Below are 22,452 nucleotides of genomic sequence, written 5' to 3'. Positions count from 1 at the left end.
ACTTGCTGAGTCCAGTGAGAAAGAACATCCATACATGAAGTAGGATGAAGAAGTTACACAAAGTAGGTGTGTTACTTAGAGATCAGAAGCAAGGGACAGCAGCAGCCTAAGATTCATAGTGGGCTGATCCCCTAGGGCTCAAGAAATCTTCCCAGGACAGATGGAGTCTCAACTGCTCATTGCTCACTGCTATCAGAGATGAGGAAATCCAAAAGCAGTCCATTGTGGGTTTGATGCCCTGAAGTAATATGACTATCTGAAGTAAAGCATTGAAGGATGCCCTGTCTCTATCAGAAACTAGAATAGAGCTCAGGGTTTATCCGTCTCCTCCTTCTCTCAGGATGTTGCATTCTCAGAATATTCTATAATTATTCTTGAAAGCTACAAGCAAGTAAAAGGGAGAACTGGGTCAGTCTAAGGCCACTGGGGGTACCCGCTGTGAAGTAGGTTCACTTTGTGCTGAACTTACACAGCCTTGCTCTAGTTTGTCAATTCATTAGAACAACTCACAAATCAAAAAAAAAAAAAAAGTGTTAGACTTATAATTAGTTTTATTTTAGGGAAAGGATACAAATTAGGAAAAAAAAACAGAGAAGAGATGTGTTAGACAAAGTCTGGAAACATTTCAAATATAAAGTTTCCCCCATCACCAGGGACATGTTTCCTTCTAGTATGGACCCACCAAGAATTTCCAACCAAGGATTGTTGTTTGGACAAAGCTTATCCAAACTTTGGTGTCCAGAGTTTTTATGGGAGTTTAATTACGTGGGCATTATTGATTGAATCATTTATTGCTCACTGATTTTAGTCTCTAGCCCACTCTTCTCCAAGAGGTCATGCTTGTATAAAAGACCTAACCCTTTTATTTCATGGTTGGTCTTTCTGTTAAGACTAATGGTGTGGCTGGCCCCACACCATTGAAGGTCACCTCCTTCAACTAAACTACCAAGTGTGGTCTAAGGGGCTTACCATAGACAGCAAACACCTTCCTATTCCAAGACTCTGGAGGTTACCTTACAAAAACCAGAAACAATGACCAGACTTCTCTTTAGACTGAGGCCAGATTCTTTATTACAAAACCATAGGCTTTAAAGATACCAAGTGAATGAAACAAAATTAAACCATGCTTCAAATAAAATACCACTGTAAGGTATTTTTATACTATTTTGGATCAATCTGTGGGATCCTTTAGCTAGTATGTTTAGCACTAGCTACAACAATTATAGGGCATTTAAGAGTAAATTGAAATAGACCCATTGTGTTATCATAATACCTCAAACTGACCAACCTAAGGAGGTTTTACCAAAAAAAAAGATGAGTTCTCTTGTTTATTCCAGAATACACTGACTGACATGCTTCTTTCTTCATACCAATCTGTGAGTTTCTTGAAGGCAAGAACTGTGAAGAAATAGTGTGTGTGTGTGTGTGTGTGTGTGTGTGTCTGTCTTCCACACCTCACACAGAGCCTGATGCAACACATATTTGTTAAATGGAGTGTTTAAAAACTGCTTTTTACCAAGACAGACTGTCACCTGAGCTTCTCAGAACAAATAATGGTCTGAATTTCATACTTTCTCTGGCTTCTGTGTCCTGTAGGCTCCGGCTAAACTAAGAGGAGACTCCCTTTTAGACTGAGCATGGCCACACTTCCCACCCCACTCCCCTTAATGCCAATGTTGCTCAATTTACCTACTATCTTTGAGACTCCCATCCTGAAGGATTGGATTGAAAGAAATTGGAAAGGTGCATATATTATGCCATGTGAGTCTACAACCAGGTCCAGATCATAATCTTCACAGGCTCTGAGCGCTGAAAATATTGTCAGGTCCCATTTCCCATATACAAATACAAATAAAACACTAACCTGTAAAATAAATATAAGGCAAAGCAACAAAGCTACAACTCCTTCCATGATGCTTATGTTAATACAATCTTTAAAATGTGAATTTTTTACTTTTCTAGCTCATGCTTTGTCTGTTTGGGGAGTGACCCAGCATTCCATTCAGTCAATAGTATCTTCAGTTAACCACCCTCTACCAGAAGTAGAAGGGCTTGCCTGACTGAGTCATGGGAAGAGCATAGCCCTGGCTAGCTTAAGAAAAGATAGGTCCTGCAACACTACATGTCACAAAAGCCAGAGAATTGTCACCCAATTGGAACACACGTTGCTCAAAATGAAGCAATGCAGCCATGGTCATCCACTCAGCCTCAGGACATCTTTCCACCTGGTTTGGACACAAGTTTCCAAATTCCCAACCTTTCTGAATATTAGCTTTGTGTTCCTAAGTCCTTTCTCCCCTTCAGTAGGTAGACTTTAAGTATTTATGATAAGCCTCCTCTGACTACATGGATTTCTGGTTATCCTTATTGTGTTTATTTAGGTTTATTCCTGTTTATTCCTTCATTTGAATGACTTATGACACGCTCCCGTGGCAAGTTACAGTTTTGACACTTAAGCCAGAAAGTAGAAGCGTAAATCTCCGTGACACAAGCAAAGCCACAAAATGAGCCTTGAAAACCAGAACGTGGCACCTAAGAACCACCATGTCAGAAAGAGGGAGTCGACTATACAGACCCCCCATCTGCCTCTCCTTCCTGTTTTCCCACATTCTAAGCCCAGAGATGACACACACACTGAGTGCACTAACCTGATTTAATTGCTGGTGTGCTACAAAGGGAGAGGCATGTAGGGTGATTAGGTTTCCAACCACAGGAGGTCTCATAGGTAACATCAAACAGGTTTCTGCCTCCATGTATATGAAATGAAATTGACATCCCAGGGTGCGCATTAAACAGAACAAGTCTCTCAGCAAACAATGAACAGCAGGACTCCAGCTCAAACAATGCATATAGACATTTTTCCTGCAAAATGAAATACTTTTCACAGTTAAATAACAATAGAAAGAATTTTAAAAAAAAAAAATACAAGAAAAGAACAAAAAATGGGATTTCCAGCTGTGAGTTGGAAAGAGATGGAAAAGCATCAAGATGGAAAGATCTAGAAAAACACTACAATGGAGAAAGGCCTGTGTGGAGAAAAACCATTCAAAGAAAGAGATGATGGACCTATTCCTGGCCTCAGGAATCCCATGCAAATTCATGAAGAACTTTCCGAAGCAAACGTTTGCCACAGTGGCAAATTGTCCCAGCCACAGTTAACTGCAGAGCAGATCTTCTGGTGTTGAATAACATTGGACGGGTAGTGAGGAAAGAATTAAAGGAATTAAAAGGCCTGGAGAGAGTGCTTTGGGTCTTATTTGTTTCTTGTTTGTTTTTGTTTTCTTTTTAGCATTAGTCTTTTCCCTGGCTCACTGGGGTATCAGCCACTTGAATGTGAATTACTATTATTTCACATCAAATGCTCTATTTTGTTCTGAGTCCTCAGAGCCTGAGATAGAGTAGAATTATAGAGTTGTTCTGTTTCTTTATTTGTTTGGTGGTTTTTGTTTGTTTGTTTGTTTGTTTAGGGGAGGCATTTGGAAAGACAAGGGCCATAGATCAGTTGTGGGGACACACAATCTTTGTTGATCTGTTTGGCTACAAAGCTCTTCCTTCAGGACCAGAGAAATCAGGATGTTGTAGAGAAGTGACACTGTGGCCAAGAGTCAGCAAGACCAGGAAGAAGATGTGACTCGGTGGGTAAGGGAACCAGCCCCTTTCAGCAGACCTGGACAGTGATCATTGCCACAGGTCAGGGAGCTCAGACCATGGGGAGAGTCTCTCAGTGAACTTGGGAGTGACCAGTGAGGCCATAGAGCCTTTGGCTATTGGACCAAATAAGAATGGCCCAAGCCTTGATACTCAAAGTGTGATTAATCCATGAACCAGCAGCATCCAAAATTCCTGGGGACTTATTAAACAGTCAGAATCTCAGGCCACACCCCAAGTCTACAGAATCAGACTCCCGATGATGGGCACAGAACTGTTTTTGACAAGCTTACCAGGTGATTTCTGTACACCCAAAAGTTTGAGAACCACCAACTTGAAGGTTCAGATATCCCAGAGCTTATTCTCAAGATCTTAAGTGAACATGATAGCATATATATTGGGAAGCCAACATGAGTTACAGGGCAAGAAGGAATCATAAATTATCCAGTCCTTCAGTTAAAGGGGCAAATGGGAAATAATAGAGGGTGTCAAGTGAACAAATCATATTTGAAGTTTAAAAAAAAAAAAGCTGTGTTTTCTTCCTAATTAGGCACATAGAGCTATCGCTGTGTCAGCAATGAAATCCAATCACAGACATACAAAATTGCCACCAGCTGAGGTGTCACTGCTGCATGAGATCTGGAAGTGGTACCACTATGAGTAGTCAGCCTCTACCCAGCAAAAGCAGCAGCTTCTGATGGGTGGCGCATGAGTTCTCCAAGGCCGTGTGCCTGAGGATAATCTCTCAGTAGGCCTGAGATGTGACCAGTGAAACCACAGATCCTATGACCACTAGACCAGGTGGGAATGCCCAGACCCTTGGTGATATAGTGTGTGCAGTACAGCTAATGGACAAGCACCTCTCATGCCTACCCACTGTACCAGGCTTAGTTTGAGTTTTTTTTAATAACTATAACAACCTTTTTTTGAAACCAGATAGAGAATAAATTATGCAATTATACAATAATATGTAATAATTATGCAATACTGCATAATAAATTAAAGTATTATGTTGAATTTTTTGTTTTAGAGTCTCAGTTGAAGTATTAATAGAATGTACTGTTTAGAAATCTATAAAATCTGAGACAACAAAGGAAGATTTGAAAGATTAAAGCTTCAAGCTTTTATAAAGTGAATCCAGTGAACTTCACTCAGCTCAAATGTCAATTTCTCAATGTTGCCTACTCTAAAGAACCTTGGCCATATGACTGACATCCCCCTATACACCTTGCTCTATTTTTTTCTATCGTGCATGGCTTCCTGCATACTATGTAATTTACACCTTTATCAATAATATGCCCACTAGAATCGAAGCTCTGTAGGGCAAGGATGTTTGTTTATTGCTCACTGATGGATTTCAAGCATTTAAAAGTATCCTTAGGCTCAATGAATATTTGTTGAATAAGTGAATTAATGATGAGAGTACCTCATTTCATAGCCATATGTCAGGAAAACAGATGTTTTTCTGGGATCTTTCAATGAATGATGTTAAATTGTTAGCACAGAATGTAACTTCAAGAGTACTTGTGTATCTTTGCTCTTTTCCTATAGCAGGAATAGGAATGTTTCAATATGAATATTTGCCTTCATTATTTTCATACAGAACCCACTTACCGCTATGGCCCTCTTAGTTGTAACCCCTATTTTTTGTTTCACTTTCATTAGGTAAATCGGAACTATATCTCAAAATTGATAATTAATCAGCCAAGAAGTTCAGAAACCACTTTTTTTTTTCTATAACTAGCTATATACTGAAGTGTACAGGAAATCTAAAGGTTGAAGCATTTTCTTTGGGCTAACCCAAATAAATGCAGCTTTTCATGGGGCCAGTCGAGAAATATAAACATTCATATTAACTGGATTTTACACAAAGCACATATAAAGTCTTTGAAGTACTCCACAGTGGGTTGAGCCTTTTGAAGGACAGATTAGAACGTCTTTGAAAGAAATTCATAAATTTAGGTTGGCATGACAAAAAGGGAAAATGGAGACTGTCGGAAGCATGTCCAACTTCTGGACTAAAGAACCACACTATGCAGCCAGTCCGAGGCAGGAGATGCAAGGCCTTTCCTGTGACAGCAATCCTGAACACTCCTCCGAACACTAATGTTTAACACAAAAGCAAATCTGTTCCCCACCCCTCAGGTGTAGGGGGTAAAGCAGCAGGAGTGCTTGGAATTTTTGTTCCTGTAGAGAAAGACAACTACACAATGGGACCAGATGGCGGAGTCCTTCATAGTGTACCTCATAAGTCCTGGCCATTCAGATTTGGTTGCCATGCTGCAGCTACCATGAGCAACGTGACCAGCTAGGAAGGAGGCGTTCCACTGCCAAGCCTGAAGACTCAGAATGCCTCCAGGTCAAGGTGGAGCAAGCTGGCTGGAACCCAGAGGTCCAGGACTTGAAAGAATGTATTATGCCTGAAAGAAATCAACCTATGAGCAAGTGTCGCTTCATAAGGATTTTAAACCTGGAGGAAGGCCTCTGTGGTATTATCAGGCTAATAGTAACCAGTGTCTTCAAATACTGTGTGGCTCAGCCACGGACAAAAGAAAAAGGAAAAAAAAAAAAAAAAACATCATTCAAGAGTTGGAAAAATTATTTGAAGGTTAAACAGCAAAACTAAAATGTTTGGTACTATTTTCTTTCCTCTGAGGCAAAAAAAGGCCTTGCTAATGGGCTCCAAATTGAATGTTTCTAATGGGGTGTGGGAAACCGTATGCATTTCCTCTCATCCAAGTGTCTAGTTGAGAGAATTATAACAATATCCACAGTTTCCGGATTCGTTCCTCCTCGTTTCCTGGCACAATATGCCTTGACCCAGCACAAGCACTCCAGGGGCAGGCAGAACTGGGAAGGTCCTTTGTGCTTAGGGAATACTCACAGGAACAGAATCTAGAGAAGATTTGACTGAGTTTTGTTTTTGAGTAACTCAACTGGACAGAAAAAGACAACAACTATGAGTTTTGTTTTGCTCTATTTTGTTTTCTCCTTACCCTCCAGCAAAGCAAAGCCAAATTTTTTTAAAAAAAAAAGAGAGAGAGAACTTTGAACCTTCAGAGTTTAATAATGTACAACAGCTGGATTCCCCTTGACATTTTTTGAGCACTCACTATGTGCCTAGAAAAAGGTTCAATGCCTTGCATGCATAATTTCATTCAATTCTCTCAATAACCCTGCAAAATAGGTCCTATTATTATTTTCCTCATTTTACAAGTAAAGAAACTGAGGCTCACAGAGGTTAAGAAGCCTTGCCCAAGTTCACACAAATAAGAACTGGAGCCAGGATTTGATCTCCACCTCATTTCGATGCAGAATTCATGTGTGCTGGCCAATTAGCATCATTATCTGAAGTTGGAATTTTTCCTAAGGGGAACACTTATGAGCCAGGAGGCAGGTGTCCCTAAACTTTATGGCAATGAGCTGTAAGTTCCAAACATTTATTTCTCTAGAAGTAAGCAACCTCAAAGAATCAGCAGGGCATCCTTCCAGGCTCTCGTTTTTCAAGTACACACACACACACACACAAACACACACACATTCACACTCATGTTTGAAATGTGAATGTCCCTTCCTTCTCACTGCTTTTCTAGATTTTGATTGGAGCTGTCATTGCCATGGGCTCAGCTGACAGAGACGGCCGCCTACACCCAGGAGATGAGCTCGTCTATGTCGATGGGATTCCAGTGGCTGGCAAGACCCACCGCTATGTCATTGACCTCATGCACCACGCAGCCCGCAATGGGCAGGTTAACCTCACTGTGAGAAGAAAGGTGCTATGTGGAGGTAGGTACCTCGAGCCAGCAGTAAGAGTTGGAGCTTAGGTGGTGAGATGCTTTTATAGGAACACTTGAAACAGACCTTTAAAGGACTTTTTGTATTACATGAGAATGAAAACAACCCAGATAGTCTAAAAGCAACTATGATTTTGAAAGTACACTAGTACAAAAATCCAAATAGTCTTTGAGACCTACATTTTAAATGTAGTCATTAAAAATTTCTAGCAAAGCCCGAGGCTATTTTAAGATATGTATGCTCTTTGGTCTTTGGTACATGCTAGTTATAAGAAGAACATTATAATAATGGAAAATATGCCTTTGGAAAATGTTCCTCATTGTATTTACAAACAAAGAACTACCTCATTTTGGTGCCATAATGAGGAAACCAGGATGGAAAATTAGCTTTCATTGTAGAGTCTGATAAAAGGTAACAATAAAACTGTTAGCCTGTGTTGAAAAATACAGCTCTCACTCTGAGAAAACATAATTCATATGACTCCAAACTTATGAAACAGATAAATTAGAGTAATTATTCCCTTCACAACCATTTCTTAGCTTCATAAGAGAATTCACCAAAGACAACTTTTAAAAGTCAGATTGCATATTCATAATGTGATCTAATTTACTTCTCATCACTATCTAAACCCCCCAAAAAGATTTATATGCTAACGGAATATGTCTATTATAAGCACCATATTGTTTTTGTAATATGAACATTGAATAACTCTGGGGTTATGGATCTTCCATAAGAACCGCCCATTCCTAGTCTAGTGAATCACTGAAGCAGCAACTCCAATGATGTTTCCCTGTCACCTCTGTGCCAGGGGCCTGCTGGCCTCTCTGTTCAACCCCTTGACCATCCCCCATACAGACTAATCCAGTTCTAGAATTAGGAGGGACCTTCATGGCTTCTTCTCATTACAGATTAGGAGACTGAGGCCCAGAGGGTTGGTGGCTTCAATGAGTTGGTAACAACATGGAAATGAAGTCTTACCTCTGGGCCAAGGCTTATTTCCTTATGCCACTTTCAGGCCCCCTTCCCACTTTCAGACAGCATCCCTACCCTAGTGAATTCAAAGACAAACCTTTAATGAATATCACTCCCTAACCTAAGGAGACTTTTATATGTGCTTTTATATAACATTGAAATAAAAAAACAAGGGCCACCTGCTAATCACAGGTTGTGAATGACTAGAGAATGCATGATTTGTGAGACTAAATATTTTTTCTTTTTGAATCCTCTAGAAACTAGACTTTGAACAAGGGCAATCATTTAAAAGCACAAGTCAAAAGAATTGTCAGCCCTCACCAGTAGAGACTGCTATATATTTTATATTGTATGGAGGTTTTACTAAGAGTTGCCATTTGTCTTTAGGAATTCATGGCATATCACCTGACCCAAAGAAGTAAAACACCTTGAGTTATGCCTTATCCTTGGGCAAGATGCCAGGAGGAAGACTGTGTTTGCTTGGTTAACATTTAACTGTCTTTCTCCCTGTAGAGTGATTTTTAATAAAAAGTTTGCTGTGCTATATGTTCTGTAACCTAAAGATAAATTAAAAAGATACCTGATTTACAAGGAAATATATAGCAAAGTGCAAAACCAATGTACCAACATAATTTCATGCTCCCCTTGCCACTGGCTGATTATTGCAAATTAAATTTTGTTCTAATCAACCCAAGCTGTTGGAGTATATGCCAAATGCTACACAAACGTATTCTTGCAATTTGTGGATCATGTGACTTCAGTAAAGATGCTCTTTGCTGCAGTTTTTACCAACTTTATTCTGTTAGGCTTTTGAGTGCATTTCAAGTACATTTAATTTTTGAAAATGTTCTGCTGTAGACTGCTCGTTCACACCAGAAGAGTTTCCAAGTTAATTCAGCCCACTCTTCCTTGAAAGCTTCATCAGTGTTGAAAATGATTAAGTTTAGCAAAGTACTTTGAGAGCAAAAGTAAATGTCCCCCCCAAAAAAAAGAATGGACGAGATTTAAAAGTCAGAGGAGGATGACTTTTTTTATGGCTCCCATTTCTTCACAGAGAAATGACAACTACAAATGGATATGATGATGGAGATGCCTTTTGGAGAATTGTTACCATTGTTGTTGTTATTTTGATTCCCTAAACAAGGCAGCAGGAGGTGCAAGCCTGGCTTCCGATGGGATGGCCCTAAGCTAAAGAGAAGTCAGCAATCAGCTTAGACAGAAACAGAGAGACAGGAAGAGGGTATTGCTGCCACCTTCTCGCATGAAGGAGTGGCAGTATGATGCATGAAGGGCTGGGGCTGAGAGAAGTTCTGAAGATTACCCCCTTCAGTCTTATCCTAGCCTTAGCATGTACAGATGCCCTGCCCCACCTCCAAAGGCAGAGGGCATTGGCTTCCTAACTGGTGCTCCAGAAAAAGAACACATTCACAATGAGACAAAGACAGGTTAGTAACATTGGGGAAAAAAATTTAAATAACCCAAAAGACAGTTCCAAATATTAAATTATTTAAAAAGTACACATTGCAGATAGAAGGGCAAATTTTTCAGTTAAGCAATGTCAAGCTAGATCCCCCAAAGTGAGAAATTGTTGAGTAAGGGAACAAACTATTCAGTAGTGCCTCCAATTTTTTTTTTAACCAGATAATTGTAGTACAGCTCTTGCTCCTTGAATTAGTTTGCCACCCACTCCAAAAATAGCTATATTTTTTTTCTCAAGGATAGTGGAAAAGTGGCTTTAATTATTATACTGAAAGTATAAATGTTGATATGTTTAGAGCTTAGCTTTGAGATGATTAGCCTAATGAAATTATTTTGAGTACACACCATTTGTTTGAGAGGATAGTGTCTGAAGAATTTCCTAAAATGTAAATCTAGAAGGTGAAAGTTGAATGGCTTAATCAAAACATGTTACAGCCCCTCTGAAAGCTTTCAGCATCTCTCTCTCTAACACCTAAAGGGAAGTCTATTTCTTGGCCGGATGCTGAAAAAGGAAAGGATTTCTCGGAAGCAGAGTGAAAAGTTCAGCCAGTATTTCAGGTGACAGTGCATTCCCTGGCCCTGCTTCCTATGCTTTGTCCCTTCTAAATGCCTTCCATTGTCCTTTGTCTATGAGCGTGTCACCCATGTCAGTAAGGTGTCTATCTCGATGAGTATGAACCAGAAGTGCTCACACAAATGCCACAGAAGGCCAGCCGTGGCCATTTGCAGGGCCACATCCTGGGCCACCCCTGCTCCATGAGGTCCTGGTGCACATGCATGTGGACACCCAGCCCACTTATTCAAGCTCTGTCCACATACATGCCCCATTGCCTCAGCCAAGCCTGAAGGCAAGATCTGCCCATCTGAAGTGCTATAGTCCTTCGGGAGGACAGGAGAGCCTCTCCCAGTCAGCACAGTGATGATTTCCAGTGTCACTGGTGGGAGCAAACAGAAGCTCAACCAAAAACGTAATTGTTTGACTTTTGGTAAATATTAAGTAACTGAATTCTGTACATCCATTTGTGAATGAGTCAGGAGAGTCCAACAGGGATCTTGGAAATTCATGGTTTTTTAAAAAAATGCATATGGTATTTAGTTAGTTTATGACATTTTCTATATTGTTCCAAAACAATAGTATTGGTTCCCTATACCAGCAAGGATTGTTAGAAAGAAGATCCAGAACCAGATGAATGAAAAATGGTGTTTGGTGTCCCTAAAAGATAGTCACACTAACAGTTTTCAAATGCCAGGAACCCAGGACAAGCCAAAAAGAACTTGGAAATGTTCTTAACTTCCTAGTTTAAAATGCTCTTACTTTGCTAATGATAAAGAACTCTTTTTCCTAGATGTTGAAAGAGGAGTTCAAAAACAATAGAGAAGACTTCTTCTCCTGTATTGGACTCTTCCACTAACCAGGACCATTCACATTAACTTAGTGATTTTCTTTCTCTCTCTAGAACCTATGGTATAGCCACTCCCAGCTATTTACTGCAAAGACAGATAATTCTTCTTTGTTGCTGATTTACTGACAACCACTGCTCTCAACACCCTAAAATATGACAGCCAGAAAATGAGATCTCTCTTGTCACTGCCTATGACATTTAGTTACTGATTTGGTCCAATAACTTGAGGAGATTTTCAATTTAATGTAGCAGCATAATAATTGTTTGTTTTTCTTCTCCCAGACTATCTCTAATCACTTTATTTCCAACTTGCACAAGGACTGATAAAGGACATGTGCTTTGCCAAGACAATAACAGCTTGTCTTTGGATATAATGTTTTCTGCCAGGGAGAGTACATCTTACGGGGAGAAATTTTAAATTTTAGTTAAAAAAGAAGGAAAGGCTTTTACATTGACATTTTGTTCTTTTCTGACTATAACACATTTTTTATGAATGAAGAGCATCTTTTTAAAATTAAAACCTTATTAATTAAATCTTAAAGAAAAAAAATCAATTTATCAAATAATAATAACAGTAGCCTAGGTCTCATCCATTCTATAATTACAAACAAGAAATTAGTATATTTTGGTAATGACATTTTAATTTTTTAGTTACTTAGTAATACATTTTTCATTGTTCCTCATTTATTTGAATTTTAAATTGATGTCACACTGTTTTTAAAATCTAGACATAAGAATAAAGGCAGCTCCTTTATTATCAGTATAAATATCCTGTCAGTCTCTGTTCTTTTTCTCTTTTTCATTTCAGAATTGTGTTAGTCAGCTTCACATTACTGTAACAAATACCTGAGTTAAATCAATTTATGAAGAGAAAAGGTTTATTTTGGTTCATAGTTTTGTGGGTTTCAATCAAACTCATTGATCCTATTGCTTTGGACTTGTGGCAAAGCATCATGGTAGGAGTGTATAGAAGATCAATACCATTTACCTGATGGCCAGTGAGTAAAAAAGAAAGGAATGGAGGGATTGGCATCCTAATATGTTTCAAGGGAACATCACCAATGGCCAGACCTTCTACTAGGCCCCACCTCTTAAAATGTTCATCACTTCAAAATAGCACAAGGACTGGAAACCCAAACTTTAACACATGGACTCTGGGAGGACATCTCAGATCCAAACAAGAGCACAAATGGAATTGGAGCTTATAAAGTGAAGAGTCTTCAGTGGAAATTTTGCTCATTATTTTTGACTTGCCATATGAAACACCTTCCAGTGTTCTAAATTATAGAGACAATCCAAAGACCCAAAAAGGAATCACTGATTGTCATCATTTCCATCTTATTGTTCCTCTGTTTTAAAAACATCTTTTAGTACACTAATCAAATTTTAAGAAGGAAATGAAACGGTTCTATTTCTAATTACAGTATTCTAGGTGCCTGCTTCAGTTATTTTAATCAGAGTGCCAATACCTAAGTATTAAATTAAAATGACAAAATTCTTTCTGGATGGCAGATCAACTTCCATTTCAAAAACTAGCCTCTCTTGGCTGCCAACTTTCTATCACTCTGCCACATAAATGTGCTTGCTTTCTTGGGGGAAGTATTGGCTTGTTTTATCTGGTGGAAATAGAATATATTTTGTAATATGGAGTGTAAATGAGCAAGATCTCCAACACCTCCATAGCAATTCACAATTTCTAATTCCTTAGCCTGATATTATTTGATTTGATCCTAGAGTGAACAAACTACTTTTATTACAAAATGAAAATCTCTATTTTTTAAATTGTTTTAAACTATTTTTATTGAGGTATGGTGGGCATACAAAAAAAAAACCACACATGCAGACTGCCTTTAAGCAGTGTATTTCCCAGACATACGAAGAGAATTAACACTTCTAGGCTAGCAGAATACCATAAAATAGAACTATGGCTCTTCAAAAAATAATGGTAGTGAACTTTATGTGGATATCTCCTGAGTTGTTAGCCCCACTTAACATCTACAGCCCCATTACTCAAAAGCCTTGAAACTTGACCCAGATCCCTGTGCCTAATTTTCCCTAGACCTATTTAAAAAAAAAAAATGTTCCATGATGGGCCCTAAAGGTATACTTATAAGTGATTCATATACGCAGTAAAGTTGAGGATTCTATTTGGTTTGGGGTCATCTTTGGTCAATTACTATGCATCTAAGAAACTCAATGTCTAAAAATAAACATTATTACAAGGGTCTGAAGAGGAAGATACAATTCAGCAGCAACGAGAGGGCTGATGGTGGGTTTTCCCTGTGGTGTTCTATGAAGGCCAGAACTGGGCCAAGACCTGGCAGGCTCCATAGCTAGTTTTGTAGTCCTCCAAATGCTCACATATCTGGGGGAACAAGGACCAGTCAACCAGTCTTGTAACTATGCCACTGCCCAGAACACTGCCTAGTACATAGAAATGATTCTTTAAGACCTTTGTTAAATAATTGAGTTCCTGTGTCGCATATATGTTCCAGGGGAGCCCTGCCCTGAGAACGGGAGGAGTCCAGGCTCCGTGTCGACCCACCACAGCTCTCCACGCAGTGACTACGCAACTTACACCAACAGCAACCACGCGGCCCCCAGCAGCAATGCCTCTCCCCCTGAAGGCTTCGCCTCCCACAGCCTGCAGACCAGTGACGTGGTCATTCACCGCAAAGAGAACGAGGGTTTCGGCTTTGTCATCATCAGCTCCCTGAACAGGCCTGAGTCTGGAGCCACTATAAGTAAGTGACTGATTTGCCTGCATTTTAAAAAGGGGTCTTGTTTTTATTGGTTCTAATGGTACAGATAATGGACAAACAGATCAAAAGATAGTTGTAGACACACTAAAGAATCTGAAAATCGCAGGCTCTGGGCAGATAAACCTAAACCATCCTTATCACTGATGAGCCCAATGTTGCGGAACTTTGCCTCAAAAACCATGCAGCACCACAACCAATCCCCCCACCCCTGCACCCCCCAACTCCTCGACTCCAATAAAGGCACTTCATTCATTTGTCAGTTTGGAAGAAAATGAAACAGAGGGATGTGGCCATGTTGCTGTGAAAGGTGGGGGTGCTCCTTTTCCTGGGCTTCTTTATTGATTGAAAGCTGTTCCATAGAATGAGAGCAGACATGCAGAAGATCAAGGGGGAGGGCCATCCAGGCCTTCAGGTGGGAAGGAGTCTGGTATTCAAGAAATATACGTGAGCCCTGTGTGACTGTGTGTCGTGAGCAAGAGAGAGCCGTGTGAGATCAAGACATGGAATTGAGCAGAATTCAGGCAGTGCAGGTTCCATACACTGTCGGTCCGAAGTCTATGTGGCAGTCTGAGTAGGTGAGAAGGTTTTAAGCAGTAGACTGAAATCTGAATTGTGTTTGAAAGATGAGTTCAGCTGCTCTTGGAAAATGAAATCAGGGTGGAATGGGGTGGAGTGGGAGCAGGAGTAGAAGCGCAGGACACAGTCAGGAGGCTGTGAAAACAGCCCTGTGGGGCCAGAGGTACTGGAGCCCTCTCCTCAGGTAATAGCATTGGACAAGAGGAGAAATAGATGGGTTTGACATTGAAGCTTCCTCCAACTCCAAGGTTCTGTGAGTCTGTACAATAGGTAACACAGACCTCATTCCTCTCCCAATCATCCATCCCTGCACACTCTCCAGCTTCTTTGATGGCTTTCCTTGTGGCATCAACATTCCAGAACCCACTCAGCAGCCAGCAAGCAGCAGGACAGAAAGGGGATAGAACAGCTTGTCATTTTTTATGCTGAAGGGACTTAGCCCAAAATGTTGTGGTTAGAAAACCAGAACAGAGGAGCATTAAAAGAAAAAGTAAGAATAGTTGCACCATGTTGTTATCCTAAAATTCTTATTAATTGTGGTAGTTTCCAGCACATGTGGGTTAGGTGTGAGTGTTAAGCAACACTTAAGAAATTAAATTATTGTGAATGAGTAAGAACTTTATATGATAAAGTTAATGTTGTCAAAAACCCACCAGAACTACATGGAGAGAGCTGCCCCCATTTAGCTTGAGCCTTGACGAATTCAAGAGAGAAAACTACAGAAGCGTTAAACCTCAGCAGATATGTGCAGAAGCCAAATTACATACATCTGAAAGTACAATTTCATTTCTGTTTTTCTTCATGATAAGCTGAAGAAATAAATCCAATCCTTAAGCATAGATTAAAAGCAGTATTCTGTCAGCACGATGGATTCACCAAGATTAAAAGGACACGAGACTAAAGATTTTCATGAATTATATAAACAGCCTTCCAATAATTTACACTTGGGGAAAAAATTCACAGAGAGCTTTTGTAGCTATTCCAGTCATTCAAATTGTTTATTGGGGCAGAATACCTAAAGGACTGGAATAAAAATAAAAAGTATACGACCACAGTGAAAATGTTAAGCATGTATTTAAGGTCTCAGCTTTATTTAAAACGTGATTGCTTTCTTTCTAAATGTATAAGGGAGTGTGTGTGTATGTGTGTGTATGTGTGTGTGTTGCATAAATACATTTGAAAAAAACAGCAGGTCTAATGCTTACAATTAATGTGTGAATTTTTCTGCCTACCAAGTGACAACACATTGACCTTAAAAAAAAAAAAAAAAAAAAACTCAAACCACTTTCAAATGACGCTATTTTACCTCACTCTGGAGAGTGAAATATATTCTATTAGTTCATGATATCTCATGGCTTCTTTTATCACATATTTATTTCTTTTCAATTTAAGGAGTTCGAAGTGCAAGTTGCCCATACTCTGTGGCAGAAGCAGCTATTATGCTGATGGCCTGTTGCATTTACAACACATAATTTGCAGCAAGCCCCTAAAAGGTTGCTGGAGCTGCTACTCTTTCCTACTTAACTTCTGTAATGATTTTGATCTCTAATTTTGAAGAGAAATGCTGAGTGCCTCATGAATGGCAAAGAGCCATCCTTGGGCCTCATATTCACTGTCAAAATACCAAGGGTGCTTAGGCTCTCTGAGACTGACACAGGGTGACGCCCTCAGGTGCTTGGGAATCATGATTGTTCCCGGGGCTTGGCATTTTTCTTTTGATGTCTTAACCTGGCCCTCGGATCACTAACAGTTCATTGTTTTTTTATTTGTTTACTGTAGCTACTGAAGGCTTCCAACGACAAGGGCTCTATGGGTTGGTGCTCCATTACATTTAGGCAAAACAGTAGCATAGTTAACAACTCAGATGCTACAATTATACTGCCTGGATCTGAAACCTGGATCCATCATTTACTAACCAGGTGACCTAGAGGAAGTTACCTGACCTCTTTGGGCCTCAGTTTCCTTGCTTGTAAAGAAAAGATGATTTTAATCCTCATATCATGGGGTTGTGATGAAGGTTAAAGGAATTCACATGTAGAAATGCTTAGAATGACACTGGCTTTGAATAAGCCCTCACTGTGTCAATGCTCCTGTCTAGACCACCATTCCTGCTAGGATTCTGCTCCCATTCCACCAGCTCATTTTTCCTTGGCAGCGCAAAGTTCTCACAGACTCTTAGCCGTTAGTTGCCCACTCTCCTTGGGCAGCCAGATCTGGGCAGTAGATGAGCATATCTTGGAGGCCCAGTGCCTCCTCCCCCTAGGCCGACCTCCTGGGAGCATGGTCTTTACCTACCACGGCTACCACCTACTACAGCCCAGGTTAGCTGTGGTGGTAGCTGGAGCAATGCAGCAAGCCAATCCAGCTGCATAAACCCTTTGCTAACGCTTCAGGCTGAAATTGCAGGTTTGTCTCCCCAGAATCCATAAGTTTATAAACTAGAAAAGTCATGAGAAACATTTAAATTTAGACTCAAAGCTATGCCTTTTATCCCTGCAAACATTATGTCACTATTGAATATCATCAGAGCAGAGAGAAAAGATGAAGAACCTAAATATTAATGTCCCCTCTGGATAGAGAACCTTCCATAGCTTCTTCGGCCAGGACAACAACTTTGCCAGGGATATGGGCAGTTCAACTAATTAGGGAATTTTGCAGCGAAGTTCCTGGTTTGTTCATTGCCTGGCATTTAATAGGGCTCTTTACAAATGACCCATGTGTTCTTTTTTTATAATATTATTTCCTCAAAAAATAAAGAAGGCATTTTCTTTATATTGGTTAGGATCCCAATATCTCCTTCAAGGGCATGCCTTCACTGACCTACCTCCCTTCTATGGAGCCCCACTCTTAAAGGCACCACCACTTCCAGTGCCACAGACTAGCAACCAAGCCTCTAGTATGTGGGTCTTTAGGAAACCTCTAAAATCCAAACAATAACAAAGATGTTCATTGTCTTATTATTGATAAACATAGAGAACTGGAAATAATGATGGTTGCCTTTTAAACTGGTAACTTTGATACATTTGTGAAGTTGAATCATTTTCTTCCATTGATTTCCTGTTGTCACTCTCATTGAGGTCTATCTCCAGGGAGTCTTCTATCTCTGAGCCCATCAGATGCTTGCTCTATAAAAATGTCCTAGTGGCTGTGCACAGGAGTGTCAGTGATAGACTGGTCCTTGGGTGTCCCCAGCTCAAAGTCTGAGTCCTGACATCCAGGTTTATTGCAAAACTGTAACTTGTTCTTAGAGGTGCTTCCAACTCCCCCACCAAACCTGCTCTCCCACCAGAGGTTTCCAAGAAGGGCTTTGCTACAAATGATGGGGAAAAAAGTAACCCTTGATCACCATCTTGTGCTTGGTCAGGAAGGCTGTACTGGAATTTCTGGGGTAGACATACTTGAGCAGATTGGGCATTAGTATTGGACACTGTCAGGGAATTTATAAACTAGCTCTGATGTACAGCAGATTCAGGACAGCACCAAAGCATCAATCTACACATTCATCAGTAGAGAACAATCATCTTGATTCTTTTTCCTTTGTTCTTGTCTTCCTACTGGTATTGACTTGGTTTCTGCCTTTATCCACAAGTGCATTGCTGCCCAGCACACACTTGACTCCTCAGCAATCTTTAAGCTCTGTATTGGTGCAAAAAACCTTTGTTTCCACATGTGTACTTTCTCTGGCACAGGTGGGAATTTGGACTTGGCCTTTGCTGATGTTCCCTGAGGCCCAGTGCAATCTGGTATTCAGGGAAGGAGTAACTTATCCTTGGCAAATTGCTCTGATGACTTTCTCAAAGGATCCTTGATGATGTCCATAGGCTGTGGAGTTTTAAAGTTTTTCTAGAAATTCAAAAAGTTAACTAGCTGGTGTTTTGTGATATTTTTTAGCCATGGTCCCTGAAAATAATGAAATACAACTGAGCTAGTAGTGAAGTGGGGTAGACGTTTTCCCCACCAACCACACGACCACTGAAGAAGAGTCATTTAACTTAGGAGAGGAACACAGTAAAGTAAAAAGTCAAGGTCTCTGTAGTCTTACCCCCACCCCCACCCCCACCACCATAAAGAACATTTAACTTAATGAAAACAGCATCAGATGGAAGCCCAGGCCTCACTCCAGCTATCCACAAACTACTGTATTCCTTGTTATTCCTTGTTCTTCCTGTTCCCCGTTCTCATCTAAAATTAAGGGAAGATGGCCAATTCTAAATTACATTATGCAGGAGTCAGTATGGAAAATAAGGTACTTGGTTAGTTTTGTCCCTGTGTGTAGATTCTTAGGAAAGTTTGAGGCATGGCCCATATTTTCCTCTGGCTTAGCTGTCATTTTTACTTTTGTCATTTTATGTGTTAAAAGTGGCTCCTAACACTTTAGTCCATCTCCGCCTCTTTCAAGAAAAGATTAGAAGCAAGCACTTATATGCCCTAAACCAGCTCCCCTTTCAAGGCAGTTTAAGGCAGTGTTTCTCTCCTGGTTTTGCTTCATGCACATTTATGAAATGAGGCGTGTTTACAATGCTCAGATAAAACAAATAAGACTGCTGGAGGCAAGAGGCTGCTCCCCAGGAGGCTCTCGGAACCGCCCAGCCATCCTCAGCACACCTGTCACCTTCACTGTCACACTCATTTCAGTGGCACCATGGCCATAAAGCTCGTCCTAAAGTAAAGCTTCTAGACCGCAACCAATAAGCACCTCATTTTATGCTTTATTGGTGTGGGCTGTGGCTTCAAAACCCCATATTGAGGCTTGTTTGTTGATCACCTTAAAAACAAAGGTAAGGGGCTGGGGTTGTGGCTTAGCAGTAGAGCGCTCGCCTTGCACATGCGAGGCCCTGGGTTCCATCCTCAGCACCACATAAAAATAAATAAATAAAATAAAGTTATTGTGTCCATCTACAAAAAACATAAATAAATAAATATTTTTTTTTTTAAAAAAAAAGCAAAGGTAATAGGTACAACTGGCACCTTGACCTTCTCCAAGTCATTGTCAACTTTACCTCTTGGTATTCCTTCTCTAGAAGTCATTCATGTAAAGATAAATACATCACATCCACAAGGCTGAGCATGGGAATTAGAGAGTCTCTTTCTTTTCTCTGTACTTCATTGGTTTGTAACAGCAAGTTTCCTCTGAGTACTCTTCACCAGCCTTGTAACATGTATTATCTCTTTATTCCTTAAGTGAATCTCTATTTTAGATTCCTTCATCAACACAGTACTTTTGCTCTGTGCTCTGATTATGCTGAGAGCAGCTCATGCAGGAGGCAGGATGGTATCACCCTCACTGTTAGTAGACTACTTTTATAACAGAAGAAATAAGGTGGACAAAGATTCTATCTAAAATACCAGTTTTTGTCCATATATCTGGTTTCTAAATATAACCCAATGAAACTACAGGATTAGCATATAACATCATATTAGCAGATAATATATTTGGGAAAATCTACACATACAAAAAAAAGTTATGTTGATTGTGCTAATTGGCACTTTTGATATATAATTCAGTCCTCCTGGGACAAGTCCTTGATCATAACACTTCTGATAAAAATATCCACAGGATAAAGTTCAAACCTGCCTCTTGGAGTCAGGACCCTGGGCAATCCAGATATAACCACTTTCACCAACAATTCCTCACTGGTTCCTTTCTATCAAAGCTGATTTAGTTTCTTCCCCTGTTCTAGAGCCCAAGTTTTGCCAGATACCATTTAGAATGCCTCCTCTTATTGAATAATAATTTTTATCAAAGTTTCTCCCAGCCGTTGTGCCAAGAATCTTACATTGTTTTGAATCTTCACAGCAATCCTATCGGGTAGATACCATTGCCCAAACAATACACATGTCTCATAAATCAATTCAAAAATCTAAGTTCTTAATAAAGCTTTGCCTGACCCTTCACCCATCTCCCCCAAGTATGAATTCTTAAGCCGTGTAGAAATTCTTTCATGACTATTACTATCGTTTTACTTATGTTTTGGCCTCTCCCTGCAAAAATTGTCAGTTCCTTAAAGGCAAGAAACAAGGCATTTCTCTGAATCTTTTCCAGTTTCTGGTAGAACACATTTAAAGGATTTTCTTACAATTTCTGTTGATGGGATGGGTTTAGATTCTCCTTTAGCCATCAAGCCCTGACCTCATTAAAAGTAAAACTGCGAATGTGCTCTGCTCGAACTTGCCCTGTGCCTAAACCTAGCTAAGGCAGCAAGGCATAATTTTAAAAATGGGCAAAGCAGCCGAGGATCACTCTAGAGGAATTGTGTACAAGCCAGTCCTTGTCCAGCATGAGAAATGGCACTATGATTAAGTACACAGTAGCCTTGTTCCAGGATACAGATTTCTCACCAGTTGTTCTTAGCCTGGGTAAGTGATTCCATCAGCAGCTTGAGGCCTGATGAAGTCTCAGGTGAGAGCACCATAAGATATCAGTGGCAGGGGAGCCATCTTGGGCCTCTGGGCATCCTCTCTATTATAAGCATCTGGTCCTCTGAAGGGCCAGGAGAGGTCTCCTGGCCTTTGTGACTCACCTCATTCTGGCAGTGCCTGCTCCCGGTCATCATTCATCTGTGTGAGCACCACCTCAGTGATAATTACATAGTCCTGAGCAGGAGAGCTTGGATGGCATCCCAAGCTCCTTAGAAAAGTATTACTCCAAATTATTTATTCATTTCACAGTCCTCATTAACAAAGCAAACCATTTCAGTTCCGAACGAACAACTTCTGAATCGCATTACTAGTTTATAGGATCGTACAGCTAAGACCAGGATGAATGGGGCCTATTGATTCCATGCCATCTTTTCAATCCTGAACATGACTAGTTTTGTTCCTAAATTAAATCTTGGATGACTGGGTCCTGCCAGTAAGCAGAAAGGCAAACAGGAAGATTTTGCATCAAACTCTGAGTACTCTGATATCTGAACGTTGAAGCATTTATTAACTAAACTGGAAACACAAATGTTAACATTTCACTTTCTGAGTACGAGTGAATTTAAAGAGCACTTAAAGAATAGGTCTGCACCAGAGCATCATCATTCTTATCCTCAAGAAGAGGAGAGTGCAACCTATCAAAAAATCTGCAAGTGCCCACAGTGTACTATTTAAAATTCTGGACTAGTTTTTCTTATTGTTTGAATGGAGCTCATAAATCATTAAGTTTCCCCCACTAGGGAATCTTTTTCAGGAGGATTATTATTATTGTGTTCAAAGACTCTCCAGGCAGCAGCAGAAGGAAGATGTCTTCTTACCTTCAGCTATTTGGTTGTCTTGAAAGCTCGTAAATAGGTGATCCATGACTGTTTCCTATGGGCTTAAGCCTCGTAGTCCTTGTTATTTGCTTGATGGTTCAGGGAGGTTTCAAAGTGAGAAGAGACCTGGTGCTACAGGATCCCCCTCCACCAGGGAAAAATGCCCATCGCTCTCCCATGGCGTTCAATCCAATTCAGAGCCTGCAGGTCACCTTTGCAGAAGATGCTATTTCTTTATATCCTATTTATGGACTCATGCTGTATTATATTCTCCTTAATTTTATTTTTCCCGTAATTATCCACATAAAATATATCAGAGAAGTATCTTAATAAAGCTGCTTCCACATGTGGAACTATTTTCAAAGCACGTTGTTAAGTGAAGGCCATACTGTCATTTATTACTACTGATCAGCTATGTCAGAAGAGTGCTTGGGGGATGTTTTTTTTCCCATCTGATTGAGATAAATACCATTACTTGCTGAAGCTGAGAATTCAGGGAGTACCTCTATTGGAAATCCTACCACACCAAATCCTGGTGAAGCTCTTTTTACTGGTGCATTTGACCACTAATGATTTTGC

At 40.1% G+C, this 22,452-nt stretch overlaps 1 protein-coding gene across 2 annotated transcripts in view; it reads left to right on the top strand.

The window, feature by feature from the left end:
• The window catches only part of Magi2 (membrane associated guanylate kinase, WW and PDZ domain containing 2), a 1,283,934-nt gene that overhangs the window by 1,136,642 nt on the left and 124,840 nt on the right, over nucleotides 1-22,452 (top strand). For both annotated transcript variants that reach the window (XM_027926401.3, XM_027926400.2), the window contains 2 exons: nucleotides 7,242-7,434; nucleotides 13,793-14,041. In XM_027926401.3, coding sequence (XP_027782202.2) covers nucleotides 7,242-7,434; nucleotides 13,793-14,041 — 442 coding nt within the window. The remainder of the gene's footprint in view (nucleotides 1-7,241; nucleotides 7,435-13,792; nucleotides 14,042-22,452) is intronic.

The sequence above is a fragment of the Marmota flaviventris genome, chromosome 1, assembly GCF_047511675.1.
Source record: "Marmota flaviventris isolate mMarFla1 chromosome 1, mMarFla1.hap1, whole genome shotgun sequence".
NCBI lineage: Eukaryota > Metazoa > Chordata > Mammalia > Rodentia > Sciuridae > Marmota > Marmota flaviventris.
Note: the sequence above shows the minus strand (reverse complement) of the source record. Positions and strands in the feature narration are given on the sequence as shown.